We start from the raw sequence: 24,181 nt of genomic DNA on the forward strand, positions 1-24,181 counted from the left end.
CCAGCTCTGGGATAGATGGGGTTGGGAAGAGCTGGGCTCCACCATCCCAGCTGTGTGGCCTCGGGCAAGGCTCTCCATCTCCGTGTAAAATGAAGACGACCCCGGTGTGCAACCTCAGCGCCGCGGTGGATCTTCGTGGCCAGGTGAGCTCCGAGTTCCCTGCTGGAGCAGACCGGACACCCTGCAGACTGAAGCAAAGCACACGGAACACTGTTCATCCACACCCCATAAAGGTAGCGAGCCCACCATAGGGTCTGTGTACCTCAGCAGGAACGGAGAGGAAGAGATTTCAGAGGTCTCCCCCAAGACAAAGACCGGAGCATGTCATCAGTCCCCGGGACACTTTGGAGTACTTGGGGGCCACATGGTCCATCCAGCCCCAGTCTCACCGCTGTACTCAGGCATGTCCAGCTTGTAAGTCCAAACGATGGCCCCTGGGGCCTTTTGGCATGTCTCCTACAAACCAGGTCCTGCTGGTATCGGTATGGAGCTGACATTCCTTCCAGTTGGCTTCTCTTCCTACACAGACTGTCCCCATCATGGCTGCCTCTACCTGTCTGACTGGCAGGTCATGTGTCTCAGCCCCGTTTGTCAGTATTTCAATGGGATGGTTCAGTATACACAGGAATAGGAGTTCCTCAGAGGCAGGCAGGCAGCCTGAGCCCCACTCCCTAGACGGAGCTCTTTAGGTCCTTGGGGGAAGCCAGAGGCCCCAGTTGATTTGCTTTCCAGCCTGTCCTCATCACCTTTAATAATTAGGTAGCCTCTTTGACCATACCAATGTGGGTGCCGTGCTGAGGGCCTCCCCTGCTTATGTCTCATCTCTAACTCCCCAACCCTTCAGTGAGGTAGGGGCCTTGTTCCTTCCATCCCCAGGTAGGGAGCCTGAACCCTGGAGAAATAAAATATGAAAGTGTCAATGGTGACACGGAACTGGAAAGCTCAGCTAGAACCACATTGGAAGCCCTGGCTCCTCCTCGGTTGGTGTGGCTGAGCACTGGTCAGACCAGTGTGCTCTCGACCGCAGTGGTCAGGGTAAGGCCAGATTCCTGGGCACCTAGTTAATCACGCCTTCGTTAGTTCTGCACCCACTGAGGCCCACAGCACACACACAGTCACAGGAGCCGGCTGTTCAGTGGCTGTGGGGGCGGGTGGGGCACTTTACTTAGGACCTCTCGCAACTCTATTCCCAATAGAGAAACTGAGGTTCCCGGAGCCAAGGCTACTTACCCAAGGTTACCTGCCACTGTTGATGACAGCTGCACCAGAGGAAACCGAGGCAGCTGGCTTCCTTGTTGGGTCTGGTGGAAGAAAAAGGGGATGGAGTGTCTGCGTGTCTCGACACAGACTCCCTCGCATCCTGGACCACATGCATGTTTTGTTTTAGAAATGACCTGAAGCCTCTTTACTGGTTTCAAAAGAAAAGCAGAGTCTGCCACCTCTCCGGTGACTTCCTCTGGGGCCACTTGCTTAAATGTCAGGAAAGGGAGAGTATTTCCTGGTCAGGAACATTCAGAGCTCGCTGGGAGCTGAATGTTTTCGGCTCAGGAGGGAGTCAGCCCCCACCCTGCTTCTCTGGGAGGTTGTGCTCGGCAGTCACAGGTGGGGGGGACGACGACGGAGAAGGAGCAGTGGTGATGCCTGCCCAAGTGTCAGGAACCCGCTCTAGGAGTGGCGGCTGGTTATTTTTAGCTATTCTCATCCAGTAGAGGCATTTCAGCGTTTGTTCAATATTTAATTATCCATCTGAAATTGGCCCACGTGGCCTTGAGTTTGGAAGTAGGTCTGTGCCGTGATTTCCTCTGATTGCATAAATAAGGAAGTAGGAGACTCTCACAGCCCTCTAAATAATAATAATGTGGGAAGGAGCTTGGGCCGGGAAGACCTGACTCCTCTGTCTAGACAGACCCTACACATTTCTGCGGTACGGAGGGAGGGTGCCTGACACCCTGGACCGCTCGTCTGTGCAGCTCACACCTGCAGCAGCTGTGCTTTCCATTCGGGGTGGGTTCTCCTCCCTTTTTTTTTTTGTGGGCTCTGTGTTCGCTTTGACAGCTGCTGGGAACTGAATAGAGGTTTGGGGATTTTGCCTTCGGAGGTCTTGTTAGGTTTTATTTCCCTCTCCTGACAGACAGGAGAGGCCTGTCAGCACCCGAGCTGTGTGGTTTCTTTTTCTGTGGCCCTTGGAGGTGAAGCTCGACATGACTGTGGAATGGAAAAGCACAGGGAAGGCAGGCAGATGGGGCTGCGAGGCTCTGTGCCCGCTCCGAGTGGAGGAGGCAGCAGAGGGGAGGGGAGGAGGGCTGAGACCCTGAGAGGCTGGCAGACCAGTAGGACTCCTTACGGTCCTGCTTGGCCCGAAGAGTGGAGGTTTTGAGATTAAAAACCAAGAAATCGGCAATCCGGACTGGTTTTAGACATCATTGGTTTTTCTGTTTATTTATACCTCTGTTTTGGGGGCACTGGACTTGAATCAGGGGTGTAACCCAGGTGCTGTGTGAGCTCAAGACAAATCATTGGACATCTTTGGGCTCTGGAGCAGGCCTAACATCGTGACACTAGGGTGTGTCACAGACTTGAGAGTGTGTATTGTCATTAGCTCCCGCTTGTCTATGTCACAACTGAAATCGTTCGTGCTGATGTATAAGTACAGTGTGACATCTGTGGGGACTGGAATCATCTCCTTGGTGTCCCCTCCCATCAGGGACAGCTACACGTGTAACCAGCACTCAGTTGGCTACCTACTGTGGGCACACTGTGGGCGGGGGCTGCTTTGGTGATGTAGTCGCCCCTGCCCTGGTGGTGAAGGAGTTGAGCTAAGGGAGGCCATGTAACCAGGTCAGCAGATGGTACGGACAGAAAGGTTGGCAGGGCTTTGAATAGTGAGCCAAGAGGAGTGTCCCCCAGCAGCACAGGGAGCCAAGGAAGGATCTGGCAAAGGACACGTGATGAGAACAGTGACAGCCTCTATTTCTTGAGCATGGGCACCTGACCGTGGCCGGAGTGTATCACTGTATTCAGTTCTGGGGTTCACAGACCCTATAAATGAAGAAAACCAAGGCTCAGACTGGCCAAGTGCATGGGAAACCTCCCTGTACTTCTCAGGGCTGTGATGTAGGAAAATGACTTGAGAGCCACAGCTGGACTTGGGGGAACGGGGGAAAGGCCGAAAAAATGGGTGTCTGTGAGAACAGGCACCCCCTGGTAGCCGTCTGCCGTGAGAGGCTCCACACAGGACATGGACTGGCACAGAGAGAAATGTAACAGAACAGCCTGGGGAGTGTGGTCACCCCGGCCTCAAGGAAGTGTAGGGGAGGAGGAGCCAGAGGTGACAAGGGCTTGGAGGCTGGCAGGTCACTCAGCTCCTTTTGTCTTCTAGGCTGCTGCTTGCTATGAAGGCAGAACGGGTAAGAGGAGAGGCTACACACCCCTTTGAGGAATAGTGATGGGCCTGGCATGTTGATCTCTCGTTTGTGAACAGCAGCACCACTGTAATGGCCGCCCCGGCATCTGCTTCTTTATTAAAAAATACATACAGTTATTTTCTGTGTATGGGTGTTTTGCTGCTTGTGTGTTTGTACACCACATGCATGCTTGGAGCCTAAGGAGGCTAGAAGAGGGCATCAGATTCTCTGGAACAGGAGTTTCAGAAGGTGGTGAGCCACCATGTGGGTGCTGGGAATCGAACCTGGGTACCCTACAAGAGCAGTGAGTGCTCTATAGCTCTGAGCCATCTCTCTCCACTCTCCAGACTGTTGTGTTTTGAACTTTGCTCTTAGGAAGTAGGAGGTGATGATGATCACTGTGATTTCAGCACTTGATTGGACAGGGTCAGAGGTCAAAGGGAGGAGCAAACACAACACCAGAGAGCTCCCTTGCTCCCCAAATTCCAGGGATGCAGAGGTGATGGCAGTTTTCTTTCCCTGGACCCCGAGGCTGCAAAGAAGAGACAGGAAAGAGAAACTTGTTTAAAGGAGAGGGTAACCTGCAGACCGAAATGACCAGAGGTCTTGAGAGATGCGGAAGTAAGGCTCAGGGAGCGAGAAGCCTTTGGGCAGTTAGTTAATCTGTGGAGAGCAGCCAGGATACCCAGAGTTTCCTGGAAGACTGAGAAGCTCTTTGGAAGTGTGGTACCTTTCAGGACGAGGCATAGGAAGCATGTGGTGCTTGCTGTCTTGAGGAGGCGGGGCATGAAGAAGCATTTGTAGTACGTCTGCAGATGCTAACACAGTTGTGGGATCTCTAGTGAGGCCTGAGGGAGGTCACAGAATGAAAGGAGACTGGCCCCCTGTCCTGGACAGGTTCTGTCCTGGGATGGACAGGGAAGTGGTATGTCCAGAGCTTCTAAGAACCAGCCTCATTTATGACTCCTCCCCCTGGCCCACCTCCGCCCTGCGATGTCTCCTCCTAGCAGACTCCTCGCAGCAGAGGACAGAACCCATTCAGTCTGAACCACATTTTGAACTTGGAATCAGCTCGAATTCCAATTCCATCTATTTGAGAGATGCTGAAATATCAGTTAATGAACCCAAATTAATTGCTTTTACGTTGCTGTGACCTAATAAAAGTAACCTACTAGAAGCAGCATGAAGGAAAGAAAGCTTTATTTTGGCTCATGGTCTCAGATGGCTCTCAATTCGCGCGCGCGCACACACACACACACACACTCTAAAGACATTGACTTGTGGTGCTAGGAACCTGTGTAAGCTATTTACTTCCTAGAAGGACTGAAAGGCAGAAAAAACAGGCTTGAAACAGAAGTGGGAATAACGTTCAAAAACCTACCCCCGCAAGCCCCCAGTTGAACTGCTTCCCCTAACCTAGCCCCACCTCCTAAAGTCTTCATTCATACGCTTCAAAGTAATGCCATGAACCAAGGGTTGAGCTGTTCAAAGCACAAGCCTGTGAGGGGCAATCCTCACAGGATACCCCAGGTATCCTTCCTTTCCCCAAACCGCATCAGTCTTGTGAATTCAAAATGTGCATTTGAACATGACCAAACTCTTCCTTTCAGCTAGAAAGTGAACGTCTGGGGAGTGTGGAGAGGGCCCAGCAGGGAGGACACTCTGAGTCGAAGGGACCAGGACATCAACCTCTCACTTGCCTCCACCACAGATTCTGGGGTCCCTGGGGTTTTTGTTCTGCCTCACTGCCCCTAGCTGCACGGTCACGATCAGACCCGATTTCCTTTTGCTGAAGTCAGAGCTCGCACCACGCAGGTACTGTTTCTCTCGTTTCCTGGAGGTCTGTTTTTATTACATTCAGACAGCCCGTTGTTCAAGCACTGCTCTTGAGAAAACTTGCCTTTCCCTTGGCCCTTTCTTCAGACGTCAGTTGACCATATGCACATGATCTATTTCTGGACTCCATCCTGATCCATTGATCTATACATCTTATCCTCGTGCTAATGCCACAGCCTTGTTTACATTAGATATTTCCAGAAGCGAGAGTATGTCTTGAAACCCATTAGCGGCAGAAGTCCCCTAGCCCTCCCCCTGCGGCCTCAAGTTTGATTGGCTGAGGCCTGGGCTTTGCCGTCTGAATTTAAAATTATGCTTGTTAGACTCTTTGAAAGGCTTCCTTCTGACTAGGTCTCCACTGAATCCATAGGTCACTTTGGGCCAAATGTCACCTGACCGGCATGAGGTTTTGTGGCCTGGTGTTGGCTGTTTGTTTCTTTAGACTGAAAGTTAATATCTTTCAACCACACGTTTTGGTCATTAATCTTGTACGTGTTAATTTTTAAAATGTGTATTTGTGTGTGTGTGTGTGTGTGTGTGTGTGTTGAGAGGTGCGGGGAGAGCTGTGAGTGCAGGCACGTTTGTGACACTGCATGTGTGGAGGGATGAGGACCATATTTGGGCGTTGTTTCTCCCGCTCGTTGAGGCAGGATTGCTTTGCTGCATATGCTAGCCTAACTGGACCTTGAACTTCTGGCAGTTTTCCTCTCCCTGTCACCCATCTCGCTCTCTGTAAGAGTGCTGTGATCACAGACTCAAGCCCCTGAGTCTGTTTTTTTTTTCTCCTGTGGGGTCCAGCATTCAACTCAGGTCGTCAGCATCTCTTCAGCCTATGAGCTCATGTTTTAAAAGGCGTGCATGCGTGTGTGAAATATGCATGTGTGAGTGTGTGCTTGTGCGTGTGCACATGTGCATGTGTATATGTTAGTCACCTTGGAGGGACTAACATTTCACCATACTCGCAGCCTGACAAATTAGCCTGGTGGAGTTTCATGGAATTCCTGAGTCTGAAATAGAGGACAGACTCGTCACCTGCCCTGGCAGGCTTTCTGTTCCCATCAGTACCTCTTCCATCCAGCTACCCAGAGCAGATTGTAGAATGGTCTATTCTTGAACAAAAGATGCCCTGCTCTGTGATTTTTCCAGTCTAGCCTCTTGTCCCTTATGGGTTCTGATAAACAGTCTATGAGTCCGTGGCTCCTTAGGCTAAAACTTACACAAGAAATTGAGATGCAGCCTTGTGGCAGGATGACATCATGAGATCAGGACTTGGAGCCAGCTGTGGCGGGTGCCTGCCGTCCTAGCAATTGAGAAGTGAAGCAGGAGGATCAGGACTTTAAGGATATCCGTGGCAAGGATTGGGCTAGCCTGAGTTCCACGAGGCCCTGTCTCAAAAGCAAACGAGACAAACAAGGAATTTGGAGATGATTAAAATTGAATTCCGAGTTGCTAAATACAGAAAGGGTAAGAAAGTGTGAACATCATACATAAAAATGGATATGTAGGGGCTGGAGAGATGCCTTAGCCGCTAAGAGTATTTGCTGCTCTTGCAGAGGGACCTGAGTTTGAATCCTAGTACCCACAACTGCCCATAACTCCAGCTCCAGTGGATCAGACACTTCCGGCCTCCGTGGCAACCAAATGCACACGCACTCACTGATACCCACATATACATAATTAAAAACAAAACCTTCTAAAAAAATGAATGAACACACTTAGCTTTATGCCTGTCTCAGCTTGCCGCGGGAGATAAACCCGCTACATCGCACAGCCCCAACCTCGGGTGGTGATACGGTTTTTAAACAAAGGTGCAAAGCATTACAGAACATTAAGTACAGAGGTGCGATTTGGGGTGGGGGGGAAATAGTTTCTAATAATGGGATGGAAAGAAGGTGAATTTAGTGTTGCTGCCGCCCTTTGGCGTGCCTTCGTTAGGACTTGGTGCTCTAAAGTTTTCTTGATGGTGATTTGTTTGTATTGCAAGGATAAAATACAAAGAATATTAGGCTGGAGACATGGCTCAGTGGTTAAGAGCACAGGCTGCTCTTCCAGAGGACGTGGGTTCAGTTCCCAGCACACAGGTGGCAGCTCACAGCCATCTATAACTCCAGTTCCAGGTGCTCTGACGCCCTCTTCTGGCCTTCTGGAGCACAGCACACAAGTGATGTGTGTACAGACAAGCTTGTTAGCAAAACATCTACACCAAAAATAATTTTTCGACATAGGGAGGGTGTGGATGAAACGCTTCGTGCATGACGATAGTCTTTGAGTTTCAGGTTTTATTTGTGTGTCCCTGAGGGTGCGGGTGGGGGTGAACGTGTGGGAGGTGTGCGAGCCTGCGAGTTAGTGCTGAGATGTGTTTATCAGTCACTGCCCCACTGAACCCCGAGCTTACCTGTTTAGCTCCTGGTTTCTGCCACTGCCCTGGTAATATGACTGCAGATGTGCCCACTGTGCCTGGCTTTTATATGGGTGCCGAGGATTGGATCCCCATGCCTGCACAGTAAGTATTCTTCCCGTGGAGTGGTCTCCCAGTCCCTCCCATATTATTTTCTAACAAATCCACATTTAATTTTCACGACACTATGTTGCTGGATGGAAGCTCCTCTCCCTATGCAGAGGGGAGGGGAACGCATAGCCCTTAAAGGTCCACAGCCCTGCACGGGCCAGTAATCCTGGCCTTCCACCTTTAATGTAGTTAGACTAACTCCAGCCTTAACTGGCGGATGTGTTGGTACCTGTGGCTGCTGTGACAGCATGCCTGAGATCTGGAGGTCAGAAGTCTACAGTCCTTTCAGTGGGCTCGTCAAGGGTCTTGAGGTGTGTCCTTGTGGAGGCCCTGGGGCCAGTGTGTTTCCTTGCCTTTTTAATCTTCTGGAGTCTGCCTAGAGTTCTGGGCTCACTATCTCACTTCTGCCTCAGTGTTGCTTCCCTGGTGATGCTGTCTTTCTGTCTTCTCTCACCTTGCTCTCTCCTCTTGTAACCTAGCACTCGGGACACTGAACCGGCAGGACCATGAGTTCAAGATCATCTTGAGCGACATAGCAAGATCCTGTCTCAATAAACAAATAAAAATTGAAATCTTTGTTATCAGTGTGCAACTCAAGTTCCTTATCATTTCTGAGGAGTCCATGTTGCCACGTGAGGAAGCACTTTCACAGGCTCCAGGTCTCCTGATGTGGCTTTTTGGGAGCCAGTGTTTGCCTCACAGGGAAGGGGAAGGGTTAGTAACCTCCAAGTAACAGCTGGCTATAGATGGAAAGCCAAAGGCTTAACTTGGAAGATCACGGAGTCTGAGGCAGGAGACTACCACCTTGTAGTAGTTTCACAAATATCACCAGAGAATAGAACAATGAATTTCATATGTTTCCCTGACACACACACACACACACACACACACACACACACACACACACACACACATTGCTATGACTCTGTCTGGAAAGTTCTGAGTCTTCACCAGGCTCCCCGCTCAGTTCTTGCGCCACGGCCCAAGTGTGTCTAGAGCCCACTTGAGAGCCATGCTGTTTGGAGCTTTGCCACCATCTTCCCTGCTGTCTGTTCATCTGAGCTGCTGTTAGCCTTGATGTGCGGTTTTGGTTTTTCAATTTTGTTTTTCCCTCTTCATTCTGTTTCTCCCTAGACACACGCAGAGGGAATGGTTTGTATTGCGCTATCTTGTCACCTGCATCTGTTTAACTACTAGTGTTTAGGAGAGAGACGTCATGCTCTCCCACCGTGTGTCGCCTGCCTCGACTCTGAGGCCTTCGAATTCTCCAAAGAGAAGCTCTCTGCTCTTTCCCTGTGTGGCCGTGTGCACATATGCCCAGGAAGTAGACTGTCTTTGCTTTAGTCCTGTGGACAGCGAATGCATGTTAGCCTGAAGGGTCCACTGCGAGCCTCAGCTTCTGTTCTGAAATGGTTACAGGTTTTCAGGCAGTTGTTCAAACAGTACAGACCAGCCTGGGGCGAGCTGCTTCCCTCGCTGCTTACAGAACAGTGCTCTGCAGGAGTATCCACCAGGAACATGCTAGAAACAGAACTACAGTTCTTACTCAAGGTGATGAGGCCTACCCTGGACACCAGGGTCAGGAAGAACCTTCTTTATGGTCTGGGCTGGCCTGGGGGAGGTCTAGGGAGGCGGGGCTAGTAGCTGATTGACTGTTGTCCCAAAGTGGAGGAAGGCAGGGCTAGGTCACACAAGGCCTCCCTTTTGTGGTTAATTGAAACAAGATCTGTTGCGGTAGCTCAGGCTAGTCTTGAACTTGAGATCCTGCCTCACCCCCATCCCAGGTACCCTGTTTCTTGTCTCTTGAGTGGGGCGATTCAGAAGCTGCTAACTCCAGCTGTTGTTGATGAAGAAATAATGGCTCCTCTTTTTTTTTTTTTTTTCTGAGAGGGGGAAGTTTGGGGTTGTGTGGATGACAGCAGCCTCGTTTCTGTGGACTGCTTGGACAGTTAGGAAACAACCTTGTTTGGTGTCACTTTGTTGACCTGGGGTCACCTGAGAGGTCGCTTATGTCCAGGACAGTAACTTGCTGACCCTCCTGCCTCTGCTTCCCACGTGCTGGGATTACAGGTGTGCAGCACCATGCCCAGTTCGTGGGGTGCTGGGAATTGAACCTAGGGCATCATGCATGTTAGGTGACCGCTCTGCCAACTGAGCTACAGCCGCAGGCCCTGTTTTATCACTCCCAATGGTGTCAGGGCTGTGGAACTCGTTGGCGCTGACTTTCATCAGTAGCAGGACGCCCTTGAGATCATCCACGTCCTGTGGATTAATTATGTATTCTGTAGTCCACATAGCTCCTTCTGCAGTTTCAGTTTGTTCCTACACTCTCCCTCCCTGCTTGTAGGTGAACTCTAGGGCCTCACATGTGCTGGGAAGTCTACCACTGAGCCACACTGCCCCTCCAGCCCCAGTTTTCTGTTTCAGTTGCTGCTGCTCATATTGAAATCTGTCAGACGGCACGCACAGGTGCTGTCTCATGGCTCAGATGGAATTCCAGCACTGGCCTGCCCAGACGCAGTCACAGTGTAGTGGGTTGCCTTCTCTTCTGAAGACCCTAGAGAGAAGCTCACTGTAACCTGTGTCCCAGCCTGGGGAGTGGAAGTTCGAGGCCAGCCTAGACTGTACAACAAGGTCCTGTCTCAAAAACAGAAACAAAAGAGACAAAAAGAAATCGTTCCCTGTTGGCAGAATGCAGTTCTCTGGGGTTGGTTGTAGGACTGATGCCCCTGTCTCATGCTGACTGTAAGCTCCAGTCCACTCTGCTCTCTAGACTATGCCAGCCTTGGAGGGTGGAGGTCTTTCTTGCATCTGGAACATCTCCTGCCTCTCGCCTCCTGCCGTGGATCTAGCTCCAATCTTGACTGTCCTTGCCCACCTTTAGGGTCTCCCGAGGATGGATTGTCCCCCGGGGTAACCTTCTGCTTCCCAGTCTTTATTCTCAAGAATGTACCTGCAGAGTCCCTCTGTGGCTTGTTCACAGGCTCCAGGAATTGGGGTACAGGTTTCTATGGGGGTCATTATTCATTTTTTATGTTAAGTTTGCCTAACCTCTCCCCATTGAAGGCTGCTTGGCTGTGCCTACTCGGGGTTATTATAAAGCTTCTGTGAACACTTATGGAAAATGTTTATGAGAGGCTTATATTCTGTCTTCTTTAGCAACCATTCTTTTTTTCACTCATCACCCCGATATTCGTGTTAAATCTATATACATTTAGATTTTAAGGCACACCTTCGTGCTCCATGTAGAGCCCACCTGTGTCGTGTCCTCTTCTGTGCTGTATAGTACTCCATTGGATGCTTGCTCCAAGATACAGTTATTCGTTCCCTACTGTTGGGCGTGTATGCTACGTGCCGGCCTGCTGCAAATATCTTTTTACAGCATATATGGGATGAACCATTTTTCTGGACTGGTCCTCTGTGCATGCGTGCATGTGTGCGTGCGTGTGTGTGTGTGTGTGCTCATATGTGTGTATGTGTGTGTGTGTGCATGCTCATGTGTGTGTATGTGTGTGTGCATGTGTGTGTGCTCATATATGTGTGTGTGCTCGTGTGTGTGTGTGTGTGTGTGTGTGTGTGTGTGTGTGTATTTGGACCTTCTATTGCCTGATTGTTTCCCAGAGCCTTTTCATGTCACCAGCAGAGGTGAATGAGTAGCACTCTATCTCTGCCAGCAGTGAGAGTCACTGCTCATTTTAATTTCAGCACTGGTCCCTTATTAATTTCTTTTAATTAGTTTCTTTTCAATTTTTGACTGGGCTGAAGCCTATCTGAAAAGTGTGAATTGCTATCCTGTAGTTCTGATGTATGTTTTCCTAATCACCGTGAGGACCCCCATCCACTTCCCCAGCACCCAGTCTTTCCACACCTCCCCCGACCCTGAGTCTCCCGACATACGTGGTCGTCGCCTCCACCTCCACCTGCCTCCAACCATTAAGATCTGGACGGTGCAACCCGACAGCTGAAATTACAGGATGTTCCTCCAGCCACTGTTTCCATGGGAACAAGTAACAGCCATCCTTCATGATTAGGTGGTATCCATGACAACCAAGCCAGCAGCATTTGAATGAAACTGTTTTTATTTTATTTATTTATTTATTTATTTATTTATTTATTTTTTGCGAACACATGAAGGTTAAGATGCCTGACTGTGACCGTAGCTTCCAAGAGTAGATGGTATCCTGGTCCCTGTGCTTAAATAGGGACTTTTTTTCCTGTCAGTGGAGAAAGAGATTCAGGGTCAGCCAATCCCAAGGCTCAGTTCTGTAGACTGGGAGGTTGCGATGAGGTCATACCAAGTCTGAGATGAAGAAGCACTACTGGGCTGTCCTCTGAGAAAGACTCCAAGGTGATTGGTTCCTACAGATACTTTCTTAGTGCTGTGTGATCTTAGTGGTTTTGACCTCTCTGGGATCCTGCTTTCCCTACCGTGGGAAAAAGCCGTGTTGCCAAGTTGGAGGCCAGAGACAGAGGTCCCTGAGCTTCATTTAAAGCTGGGAGCTGAGATCCCCAGATGTAGAGGCACTGTTAGGTCCGAGGATGCAGCGAGGATGTCCCTTTTTGCTTTTCTGGAATAAAATGAAGGTTATTTTGGGGGAGGGCACTGGGAGAGGGCTGTCTGCTTTTACTCTCAACTCACTAAACTGATGTTTAATCATGAGCCCAGAGTTGGAAAGGCACGGGGCCAGAGTCACACAGCAGAGACAGGGTTTAAATGGAGACTCCTCCCTCTGTTTCTTCTGTCTTCCCTGAGGTCCTAAGTGAGAGTTCTTCTAGGGGGCATTGTTTGGGGGACTTAGTTACCTTTACATCTTGCAGCCTTGGTTTCCTCATCTGGAGACACGCCATGGCTGTCCAGTCTGTCAACACATGTTCTCAGCAGGGTCAGTATTGTTGTGTGGTATACACAAGCTGACCAAAGCTGGGTCCCAAGGAGGTGGGAAAATCTTACTCTTTTTCATTATAAAGCCCAGGACATGTGGAGTACCTAAAAGGATCTACCTTTGGTACTGCAATTTTATGTGGATGCAAGGGAGAACGGAACCTGAGGAGATCCCCGAGAGGCAGCACACACCAGCAAAGGCGGAGAGGTGCTGTTCAGGGCTACCTGTGCGCCTAGTCTAGCTCAATGCTGGCTGGTGTCTGCCTGCCTGTGGCTCCCCAGGAAATCACTTGGGGTAAAATAGGAGGTTGGACCAAGCAGCCTCTGACAACCTTCTAGATCAGGCAAGAAGCAAGGTTCTGGGGGGTTCCTGGAGGTTATCAATCTCAGAGCTGGGTGAGGGTGCAGCCCCCACCATCCTTGTTGCATCAGGAAGACAGGTGCTCTGTGTGTGTGTATGTGTGTAAGCATACTTCTGTGAGTGTGTGTGCCTGTGTGTAAGTATACCTCTTTGTGTACATATGTACCTGTGTATGTGTGTGTTCCTGTGTGTGTACCTCTGTGTGTATATATGTCTCTGTATGTGTCTGTATGCCTGTATGTAAATGTGTGCGCACCTCTGTATGTGTCTCTGTGTATGTACATGTGCACGTGCCCTTCTGTGTGTTTCCCACATGTGAACACAGGCCAGTCATTCTCAGGGGACCTCAGTCTCTTCTGTTGATTGTAGGGACCCGAAGACCTTTGGAGGAGACTGCTTTTGCCAGCTATTGACCCTTGGCTGAAGTGGGTGCTCTATATGGGTTAACTGAGTTGGTGGAGAAAGAATGATGGTCAAAGTGGGGGGGAAGGGGGTGTTGACCCAGAACTGCTGGATGCCTGGCTCAACAGGACTGGGAACAGAGATATTCATTCTCCTTCCCACTGTGAGAAATAGGGAGAGACTTAGTAGGTCTGCAAGACTCAGTGATGGAGAGTGGGCATCAGTTGTGTCTAAATGATTGCGGTACCCCTAACAGGAAAGATGGCCTCTCAGAACGTTACTGTATCCCACAGAAGGCCGTGTAGTCCATCACAAGGGGGCAGCTTGGGTGAAGGGGTGAGACGGGCATCTCTGCCTTGTGGCAGGTATGGCACAGGCAGCACTCAGAGGTACCATGGAGTGGCACCTTAGGGACCAGGGTAAAGTGTACGTTGTCTTGAGGGGACCGAGTAAGGTAGAAGATAGCTAGCTGGAGTGTGACCCCACCCCCAGGCTTGTCAGCCCCTATTATGACGCTTTCCCTGTCCTTGGAAGGGTGGCTGATCACGGGAGCCTGCTTTAGCTAAAGTTTGTACCCTGAACTGAACTCTGAGGGCCATCCATGTGTCTAACCCTTTGGCTGGCCCTGAGGCCCAGGGCTCAGTACCTCAGGAACTTGGTCCAGACCCACCTACTTCCTGGGGGTGGGACCTGAGGTTCAGGCTCTACTCTGGTGTAGTGGGGTGTCCATTGCCTGCTTGGCCTAACATAGTGCCTCCCACAGGACTCAGAGGTGACTGGAGTAAACGGTCACAGAGCTCACAGGACATGTGCCCGGTGTGGACGACACGTGCCACTAGGAAGCACATTGGGATACCCGTCCAGGTGGAGATGGTGTGTGCTGCCACAGAGAGTGAACAGAAGCCAGGGCTGGGTGGGGAAGAGGCTTGAAAGCAGACGGTGAGCGTGGGAAGAGAATTCCTAGGGAAACCTCCAGAAAGAGTGGGTGTCTCTCCACTGACTAGCAGAGCATGGGGGCGGGGGCAAGTTCTAAGCAGAGAAACACAGTGAGGAAATATGGAGATGGCTGCCTGCCACCTGACTGGAGGGGCTCATCTGACAGAGGTGGCCTGCTTGCTCCTTGGCCAGGGCTCAGAAGTAGACTGCTGTGGCTGATTGAGGGGCTAAGCTCTGTCCTCTCACTCTTGTGAGGATACCTTCTCAATCAGGAGAGGAGGTGTAGGTAGTGTGGGTAGGATGTTCTAGACTGCCCCGCCTGTGAGGGGCCTGCGTCTCTGAGCACCTATGTCCTGTGTCTACTACATACATCCCCTGTGGTGTCCGTGTGGGAGGATCTGTGTGAACGTGAATGTGTGTACACATTTGCCAGGGTGGTCTCTTATATCATGTCCCTATGTGTCCCATGCGCCAGTGTGACCTTCACACTGTCTTTTTCTTTCTTATGAGTCAACAGGATTTTTCCTAAATGCCACATACACACACACACACACACACACACACCCAGACTCCTTGTGGGGTACAGGGAATGTGGAGGTGCAGTGTGGGTTTTGGGAGTTGTGTCCCACGCACACACACACAGGGCAATGACATTCCTCAGGCTCAGCCCTTTCCATAGAGCAGCGAGATGACAAGCAGAGGTGTCACTAGGGACCTCCTTCATGGCTGTCTGGTTAGTCAGGCTGTTGGGAGAACCTGGGGGAGGGAAGTCTTCTATGAGAGGCCATTGCAGAGCAGGCAAAGAGACAGCAGCTACAGTCTGGGGAGCAGGCAAGAAGCAGTTGGATGGAGCTGACACAGGTCTTAAATAGGCACGTGCAGGCCTGGCTCAAGTGTGTCCCCCTGCTCTACCCTCGAACTGTCACCTGAGTATTACAGATCTGAGTATTTCACGGTTTAGAAGCCAGGTGCAGTGGCCTTTAATCCCAGCACTTGGGAGGTAGAGACAAGTTGATCTCTGAGTTCAGAGTGAGTTCCAGAGAAGCCCTGTCTACGGGGAGGAAGTGAGGGGGTGAGAGGAGGGGAGCCGCCGTGGAAGCTGTACACTCACCCCCCACCTGTCTCTTCAGCATTGTGCGGCTGCTACTGTCTCAGCCCTGTTACTGTCTGCCCAACAGGCCTCCCACTTCTAAAGCTTCTGGGAAGGAAGACCCAAATTAGAAGGCAGAGGTCGCAGATTATCTTGGCTGAGGGGACCATGGAGGCAGGCCATGGAAAAGGCTCACTGATCTGTATACACAACTGTGAGCTTAAGTACAGACCCCGGAGCCTTTAAAACACAGTTGTGAGGCTGGAGAGATGGCTCAGAGATGGAGGGCACTGGCTGCCCTTGCAGAGGTTCCTGGGTCTGTTTCCAGCACCCACATGGTGGCTTACAACTGTCCTTAATTCCAGTTCCAGGGGATCCAGTGCCTCTCCTGGCCTCAAAGGGTACCAGGGGTGCATGTGGTTGCACATACATACAATGCAGGCAGAAAGCATCTATGACATACCACAGTGATAAATAAATCTTTTTTTAAAATGGTCATAAAAATCTAGCACTTGGGAGATAGAGGGAGAAGGTTCAGGAGTTAAAGATCATCTTCAGCTACCTGGCAAATTCAAGGTCAGCCAGGGCTTACCTGTCTTAAAATAGAATTGTAGTAAATGCATGTAACTTGCTCTCCCTCTCCCCTCCCCCCTCCCTTGTGTGTGTGTGTTTGTGTGTGTGTGTGTGTGTGTGTGTGTGTGTGTGTGTGTGTGTGTGTGTGTGTGTTGGTATCCTCCTTGATCACTTTCTGGAGGCCAGGGCTCTTACGAACTTGGAGCTTGCTTACGGCTAGACTGCCAGGCCAGTGAGCTTCCGGGATCCTTCTGTCTTTGTCTCCTCAGCACCAGGATTAAGGCACACCGGGCGTTTGTGTGCGCGTGCTGGGGATCTGAACTCAGGTTCTCATGATTGTGCATCAACACTCTGCCCTCTCAGCCATCGCCCCAGCTTCACCTTGATCATTTTTGAGTGTGCAAACATGTGCTGTATAGCTCTCCCTTTGCAAACCCTTTCCAGCTTCCTAAAGAGAAACCCTATACCACGTGGCCATACCCCCAACCCCTTCCCACAGTCCCGGGTAGCTTACCTTTGACCCGCCCTCTGTTCATGAATTTGACTTTTGTGGGTATTTCTCCTTGTTGGACTAGACGAGTCTTCTTCACCCTTGGGTTTCTGACTTATGTCACTTGGCACGATGTTTTCCGGGCTCATCCATATCATGTAAATGATGTTTTACCGTGTTCATCGACCACCCAAATGGGCAAAAGAGCTGTGTTTGCCCTGTGCCCGTTGTGAGTAGCGCCGCTGTCAACATTACCTACAAATATTTAAACCTGGTCTTCTGGTCCTTTTGAGTATACAGTAATTAACTGCCCGGGTAGTTTTGGGGAACAAGACACTACACTTTTCCACTGTGGCTATAGGATCTGCTGTGCTGTCCTTGGAAGTGGGTGGCGGCGGAAGCTACAGCCTCTCAGAGCTTTCAGATCTGCTCACCTTCCTTCTCCTTCTTTGACAGAGTCACCCCAAGAAAGGCCGGGCTCCCGGCGCAGCCTTCCCGGCAGCCTGTCAGAGAAAAGCCCCAGCATGGAGCCCTCGGCTGCAACCCCGTTCCGGGTCACGGTAACTATCTCTGCGTCACCACCGCCACTGCCACCACCATCACCACCTCGCCCTGCGGGGCTGCTCTGCGACCCCGCACCCCCCTTCCTGGAGCCTCATGGACCGGGAGAGCATCCAGCCTCCCTTGCTCTAGGTATCCGATCCCTTGGCAGCTCCCCGCTCCTTGGGGGCCACACGGGACCCCATTCTTTGAGGGAGGGGGCAGATGGAGGACAGAGCCTAGGGGGCCACCAGAGCTGGGAGAGGAGGCTGGATTGGAGCCGCCTGGCATGTGCACACATTATGCCCTCCACCCTTATTTTGTTATCTTTTATAGAACAGTTCAGGGCGTGTCGTAATTTGATTCTGTCTTGATGGGAAAGAGAAGGATTCTGTATTCTCCAGCTGATGGTCCCTTAAAATGGACTCAAACAGAGCGTGTGTTCTGTAGCACAGCTCTTCAGTTTAGACAGGCGGCATGTATACCTCTCTCTTTCTTGAAACATAAATAAGGACTGGGGAGCCGGCTCAGCCAATAAAGAAACACAATAACGTAGTCCCATCTCTAGACCCCGTGCTTAACATGAAGGTCCAGGTGCTGTGGCAGGAATGTGCAATCACAGAGATGGGAAGGAGAGACAGGCAGCCCCGGGGCTCGCTGGCCACGCGGCCTCGCCTACCTTGTGAGATCTGTGTCAGTGACTGCCTCGGAAGGGTGGATGGTACCCTGAAGAATGGTGTCTGGAATTGTCCTGTGACCTCCAGACACGTGCCTGCTCTTGTGTATATGTTTCTGTTTACTCCTATACGGACCTGTGGTTTGCATGTGTATATGTACCCAGAAATCCTAAGTGACTACGCACAAGTGGACCTCAGTGACTTCAATCCCATACTCCCTCCCTCCCTCCCTCCCTCCCTCCCTCCCTTCCTTCCTTCTTTCCTTTTCTCCCTGAAACAGGAGTTCTTGACTGGCCTGGAACCCACTATGTAGCCCAGGCTGTCCTAGAACTCATCCACTTGCCTCTGCCTCCCGAGAGCTCGGATTAAAGGCGCGTGCCCGCCACTATACCAGTCTCTATGTATTCTTGTTCTCTGCATTTACACTCAAGCACACACTTGCGCAGACCTCCTTACGAAGCGAACAGGATGGTGCGTGCTCTGTGGCAGGCACCTGGCACCAGGGAAAGAATACAAACTGTGTGCCCCAGGGATCTCCAGGCTGGATCAGAGGCGGACGGTGACCCTTTGTCCCTCCCTCCATCCGTTCATTCAGCAAGGTTTCCCTTGTGCCTGCTGTGCACCAGGCACCGTTCTAGGAATGGGCAGAGGGTAAGAGTGCCCCGAGCCAGTGTGCGGTGTGCAGAGTTCTGAAGAACCCGCAGCTTTGAGTTGGTGCTAAGAGCTGCCACTAGGGGTGATGTGGTCTCAAGGGTTTTATTTTTTGGATAGCCCAGGCTGACCTCAAATAGTATATGTAGCAGATAATGGCCTTGAACTCCCGATTCTTTTGCCTCTACTGTCTGTGTGCAAACATTATAGGTGTGTCCCACTAGGGCTTTGAGATGATGTTTGAGCTGGAGGACGAGGTGCCAGCCCGTCTTGTGGCCGATAGGCAGGGGGAGCTAGGTAGAAGAGAGAGAGAGAGGACAAGAACCCAGGCCTGTCCGTCGTTATGTGATTCAGGGGCTCTAGGGGAACTGACTTTGACTGACGCTAGAGGGTGGGAGAGGTGTCTTAGGCTCAGAAGGGTCAGTGGAAATTGGCTAGGTAGGCAGTGGTGGTGGTGGTAGTGGCAAAGGTGTGGTTTACATTCCACTGCTGCTGCTGAGTCTGGTGACAGGGGTTAAAAAAACTGGGTAGGAGGTAAGGCTGGGCCAGGAAGAGCCTTGGGTACCAGACTGAAAGGATAGGGCCTTCCCCGGGGCCACTCACCCTTCTGCTTCTGTGTATGGTATAAAACTAGGTTCTGGGGTCCCTTTAGGATTGTAGGATCTGGGTGTGTGTGTTTAACACACTTCCTTAAGAGGTGGTTCAGAGTCAGGGCTGAGTGTTAGCCTCTGGCAGGGAGGGCCTAGGGTCATACTCCTAGATGTTCCCAGCTGTTTTCTGGGGGGTTCTACAAAGGTGAGCTCATTACTGTCCATTGGAGCAGAAAGTAGATGTTTCCCCCTCTGAATACGAGGACTGCAGTGGGCAGGGAGGACCTCTGGGGTCCTTGGAACAATGATTGGTATTTCTACGATCCTGCCACTGATAGAATGTCCACTATGTGGCTGGCATCGTGCATGCTGTGTACCAGGCACTGTGCCCACTGCCCTGAACCATCAACTTCTGTGATCCTTCTTCTGGTAGCCCTGATGTTGATTGCCTCACCACAGAGGGGGAAACTGAGGCTCATGGGATAAGTCATTCACTCATGCTCAGGCTGATGAATGGGACCCAGTGTGTCTAGCCCCAGGGTTTGAATGTGGCTTCCTAGGTCTGAGAGTGGGACTGTCATGTGGCCTGCCAGTTCCTCTGTTTGCGGCTCCAGCGTGCACACCACCATACCTTCGTGTTGCTATAACGCGTGGCTTGGTAATTGCCACTGGGGTTGGTGGTTTTCCTGTTGTGTCGTCCCTGTTTTCCGGGACATGGCCGCCCAAGGATGGAAGTCAGTGCCAGCCTGTGAGCCTGCAGCTCCCAGGAACGCACTCTGGCTGCTAGACCCGGGGGGTTTGCAGGGTGCAGGGCACATTCATGAGCCATTTGTCCAAATGCCTTCTGGCCACTTTGTGAGATGTCACTAAGTGTTACCATTTCACACACGAGGAACACAGGTTCAGAGTTGGTATCTCTGTCCCATAGTCCCCGAGTTAGCCAGGTACTGATAGGGTTGTTGGCCCTGTCAGTGTCTTGTCCTTTGGTCCTTTGGTTCTGTGTAGCCTTTAAAGACAGGGGTGTGAGTGGAGACTATTGGCCCGGAGCTGACATGCTTGGGTACAAGATCTGGGTTCAAATCCTAGCATTTCTGAGCTAGGTCGTGACCTGGTTAGCCACCCAGCACAGAAGATAGGGCATCTGGGGTATCGGGAGGAGAGTCTCCTTACCCCCATTCCTGAACACTTTCTCCTGCAGCTGTATCCTCAGTTCACAGCTTGCTGCTGCTCCCTGTAGACCCTGAGGGGGCCTCGGGAACACGGTTTTGCCTGGGGGAGGCAGGTGAGATACCACAGGCTGCAGTGAGCCTGCCACTGTTGCTGCCATTGCAAACCTGGGTGACAGGATGTCACCATCTCTCACAGAAGGTGCCCTGTGGGAGATTGTATGTCAGAGTGGAAGGTTTCGGGGACTGGCAGAGGACTGGATCTGACAGAGGTCCCACTCGCCTGAGAGTGGATCTCCGGTTTGGGTTGTGTGTTCCCTCCCAGGATTCTCACTCGTTCGTTCTGTGAGGAGCTATTCCCACAGCTGTTTCACAGGGCATAGGTGGCTCAGTGGGACCTGGATGACAGCCCCTTAGAGTGTGGGGGTGGAGAGAGCCTCATCTTTTTCTTTCTGTGAAGATGATGGCCCTGTGCTTAATATAATGTGGCCTCAAGGCCTGGTGCCAGCTTTGTGACTTGATTGAGTTGCAGGTCGTCCCTGTTCTCCTGTATGGCTACCCCTATGGGCTGCAGTGAGCATGGGTCTGTGTCTCCCCAGGAGACTGTGTGTACCAGAGCTGTGGGGGACCTGGGATAAAGAGCCCATGGGGCTGGGGCTGAGAGTAGGTGACCACAGTGGCCTCCTGTTCCTCTCTTGGAGGTGTCTGGGATGCTCACCCAGGTCTGTCTTCCCTGTATTGGGGAGGAGGAAGACAGAGGTGAAAGACCGTGTGGGAGGTAGGGCCTGGAATCTGCAGGTCGACCCAAGCCCTTCTGGGCCACAGTCTTGGAGTGTGTTCCCAGGAATCAGGTTGGCAGGAGACAAGGAAATGCTGACTGCTGTGGTTCCCTGGAAGCCCGTTGGCCTATACCGTGTCTAGGTGTGGGCTCAGTTCTTCCTTCTTCCTCCTTCCTCCGCCCGCCCATGCTGTTGACCTTGAGGAGTCTAGCAGGGTCAGCTGGGAGGCGGCAGAGACTCAGGGAAACTTGGCAGCCAGTTGATCCGTCCTCGGGAAGTTGGAAGTGGAGACGTTTGAAGGTTCGGCTGAAATTAGGTCTCAGGGCTATTTTTTTTTCTTTTCTTTTTTCATGAGATGGAGAAGTGTCATAGAGGGGAAGGCTCCGGGGGCTGCAGAAGCTGCAGATAAACTCAGCACTGTGTTGAGTGCACATGTTTCGAGAAGCAGGTCTTCACGATTCACTTTTGCTAGTGCCAGGCTGTGCATGAACTATGTGTTTCTAATTCAGTGGTGGTGTGCCTGGGGTGCTGTGCGGAAGCTGTCTGGCTGAAGAAGATGGGAGAATTCTTACAGTGGGGGCCCTTTACTTTAAGGGACATGCAGGAGTTTCTCAACAAAGGAGATAGTAGTTAGAGGAAGACATAACCAAGCATGAACAAACCAGTGGTCCTGCTTGGAGTGTTGGAAGCATGAAAGAAAAGCTGAGGGAGAAATGCGAGGGGCTTCAGTGAGAGCACAGAAGCTTTTGCACTTCCTCCTATATAGGATGCGGGGAGCTGCTATAGGGGATGGCGGCTAAGGGTGGTGGTTTCTGGGGTGCCCCCTTGAGACTTTCAGCTGCTCTGTCATCTCCCTACTCCTGTAGTCTCCCCACGTGTGAACAGACGTGCAGAAGGTGGGTGAGTTGGTCGGAGAGTCTGCCATTCTCAGCGTGTGCGCCTTCTGTGGGGGGAGGTCCTTTTCTAGAGAGGGAATTCGGTCAGAGCACCAGATGCTGGAGTTGTTCAGGATGGGGCAGGGCTGGGGGACAGTAGCAGTCTCCTGTCTGAATGAACAAGGGGCCAGGACCATGAGGCGGATGAGACTGTCGGTACTTGGGCTCAGGCAGGGAGTCAGGGTGCCATCAGTAGACAGATTTGGACAGATCAGGGATTCAGGGTGGGTTAAAGGATCAGGCCAACTGCTGTTCTCACCTCACCCTCCATCCCTTGAGCTAAGATGTCCTCGTCAGGGTCTGCTTGCTCAGTTAAGGAAGCAGTAGCCCAGCCTCGGGCAGCTGGATAGGAACATGGAGAGGGAGGAGAAGAAGCACAGTTCCGTACTACCTTTTCAGTTCTAGAAACTTCCAGAGTGTCCCCTGTTCTCTGCCAGACCCTCCCTTGTGACGGCTAAGGTGTGAAGGCTGCTTCTCAGCCTGTGTCTCAGGCTCCTTTAGGTTTTCTCGCTCGGGATGGCATGCAGGGGTCAGAGACTGGGGCTTGGGAGATGGAGTGGTCTGAGGGATTTTCCTCTCCACCTGTGTGTGCTCCGGGAAGATAGTGCTGACTTCTCCCGACAGAGCACCTGGTAAGGAGCCCATCTGATTCTTGGCCACTGCTCCCCTCGGTGGGCAAGTCACCTGTCTCCAGACCGCTTTCTTCATTTCCAAACAGGGCAGCTGTGAGGGCTCGTAAGCTTGCAGGTCGACATTTAGCCACTCAGTGTCTAACCCTTGCTGCTTGTGTTTTAGGGTAAACGCTTCCCCTACTTTCCCCAGAACCCCAGGTGGTGGGGCCTGTCTCTCCCCTTCGCACTGTCTCTCACTGCCCCAAAGCGTCAGCATCCTTGACTGAGCGCTGAGGTGCTGCCAGGACCTGGAGTTGGAGAGAGGTGAGAGAGTAAGAGGCTTAGGGAACCAGAGCTAGTGTTCTAAGAGGACAGTAAGAGGGACAGAGCTGGCCAGTCTGCAGGGTGTTTTCCTACCAGCGGGGGGCAGCAGAGGGCAGCAAGTGGACATCTGGGTGACTTTCCGCAGTGAGAGCTGAAGTCCTAGTTTGTACCTATGGCCACAGAGAGCCATTGAGGTATGAAGGCTGCAGGATGAGCTGTGGTGACAGTAACACTGGTCAAGGAGCATCCAGTTGACTAATGACGGTTGGGGCTGGCTGAGCTGGCTTGGCCTGAGTTCTTCAGACACCTGGACCTCTGCTTTGATCTTTGGGGTCCTTGGAGGACCAAGGTTTGGGGCCACAGCAGGCTTGTATCAGGAAAGGCTCAGAGTGAGGGGCTAGTGTGAGTTGACAGGAAGGGTTAGGGCCCTGCAGTCACCAGGCGGGGGATACCAAATATTTAGATCCTGCCATACTGAACTATCTGCAGACCCCCTGGGCTCCTTGTTAGCTTTCCCACTACTTTGGGAGGGAATAGGAGGGCATCCCAAGTAAGGCAGATGATAGGCCAGGTCCTCTGCACAGGGTCCCTAGCTCAGCATGGCTGACCATAGGGACTATATGGTAGAGAATCATAAACCTGTTTTTTTGCAGCTCCCTGGGGCAGACTGCAGTAGTGTTCATTTCCTCCTTACAACCCTAGGCCACACACATTTCACTTTCCAAGATGACTACATTGAACAAAGAGAAGGGCCCGCTAACGCTGCCTCCTTCCAGCACTTGGATGCAGAAGGCTTCATGGACCTTGCTAGCTGCCTGTGGCCACTCTGTGCTAGCCAGTGTCATTTATTAGTCTCCTCCTCATGGAGGAGGAGTGCCAGACTCACAGAGAGGAGGCACACTGTTCTGGGTTACACAGTTAGGAAGGGTCAGGGCTGACATCAGAATCCATGCTGCCTTCTCCTGCCTTCGCCGGCTCAGCACATGGGCAGCAGGTGCCTGAGAGGTTCTTTGTACCCACCCTGTGGTCCTGCAGGCCCTGTCCCCTTCCTGGATCAGGACCCTAGATGGAGATAGGGTTCAGCTGGCTCTGTGTGTGTGTGTGTGTGTGTATGCATGCATTAGTGTTTGTGTCTGTGCACATGTGTGTATCCATTAGTGTGCACATGTGTGTATTCATTAATGTTTGTGTGTGTGCACATGTGTGTATCCATTAGTGTTTGTGTGCTTGCACATGTGTGTATCCATCAGTGTTTGTGTGCTTGCACATGCGTGTTGACTTTGAGATCCCTTCTCAGCTTCTCTCCCTTCTCTCCTGCTCTCCCCTCACTTCCTGTCCCTGAGACATAGGGTCTCTCTCTCTCATTATTAGCCTGGAGTTTACTGGGGTCTAAGCTGACTAGCTAGTGAGCCCCGGGGGTGTGTC

At 51.6% G+C, this 24,181-nt stretch overlaps 1 protein-coding gene across 11 annotated transcripts in view; it reads left to right on the top strand.

Annotated features, from left to right (window-relative positions):
* The window catches only part of Dab2ip (DAB2 interacting protein), a 170,986-nt gene that overhangs the window by 66,865 nt on the left and 79,940 nt on the right, over positions 1–24,181 (top strand). For 9 of the 11 annotated variants that reach the window (NM_138710.4, XM_063283051.1, XM_063283049.1 and 6 more), the window contains exon 2: positions 16,940–17,043. In NM_138710.4, coding sequence (NP_619724.3) covers positions 16,940–17,043 — 104 coding nt within the window. Of the gene's footprint in view, positions 1–16,939; positions 17,177–24,181 lie in introns of those variants that run through there. The other 2 variants (XM_063283048.1, XM_063283053.1) reach the window with 2 other exon arrangements.

The sequence above is a fragment of the Rattus norvegicus genome, chromosome 3, assembly GCF_036323735.1.
Source record: "Rattus norvegicus strain BN/NHsdMcwi chromosome 3, GRCr8, whole genome shotgun sequence".
Lineage (NCBI taxonomy): Eukaryota > Metazoa > Chordata > Mammalia > Rodentia > Muridae > Rattus > Rattus norvegicus.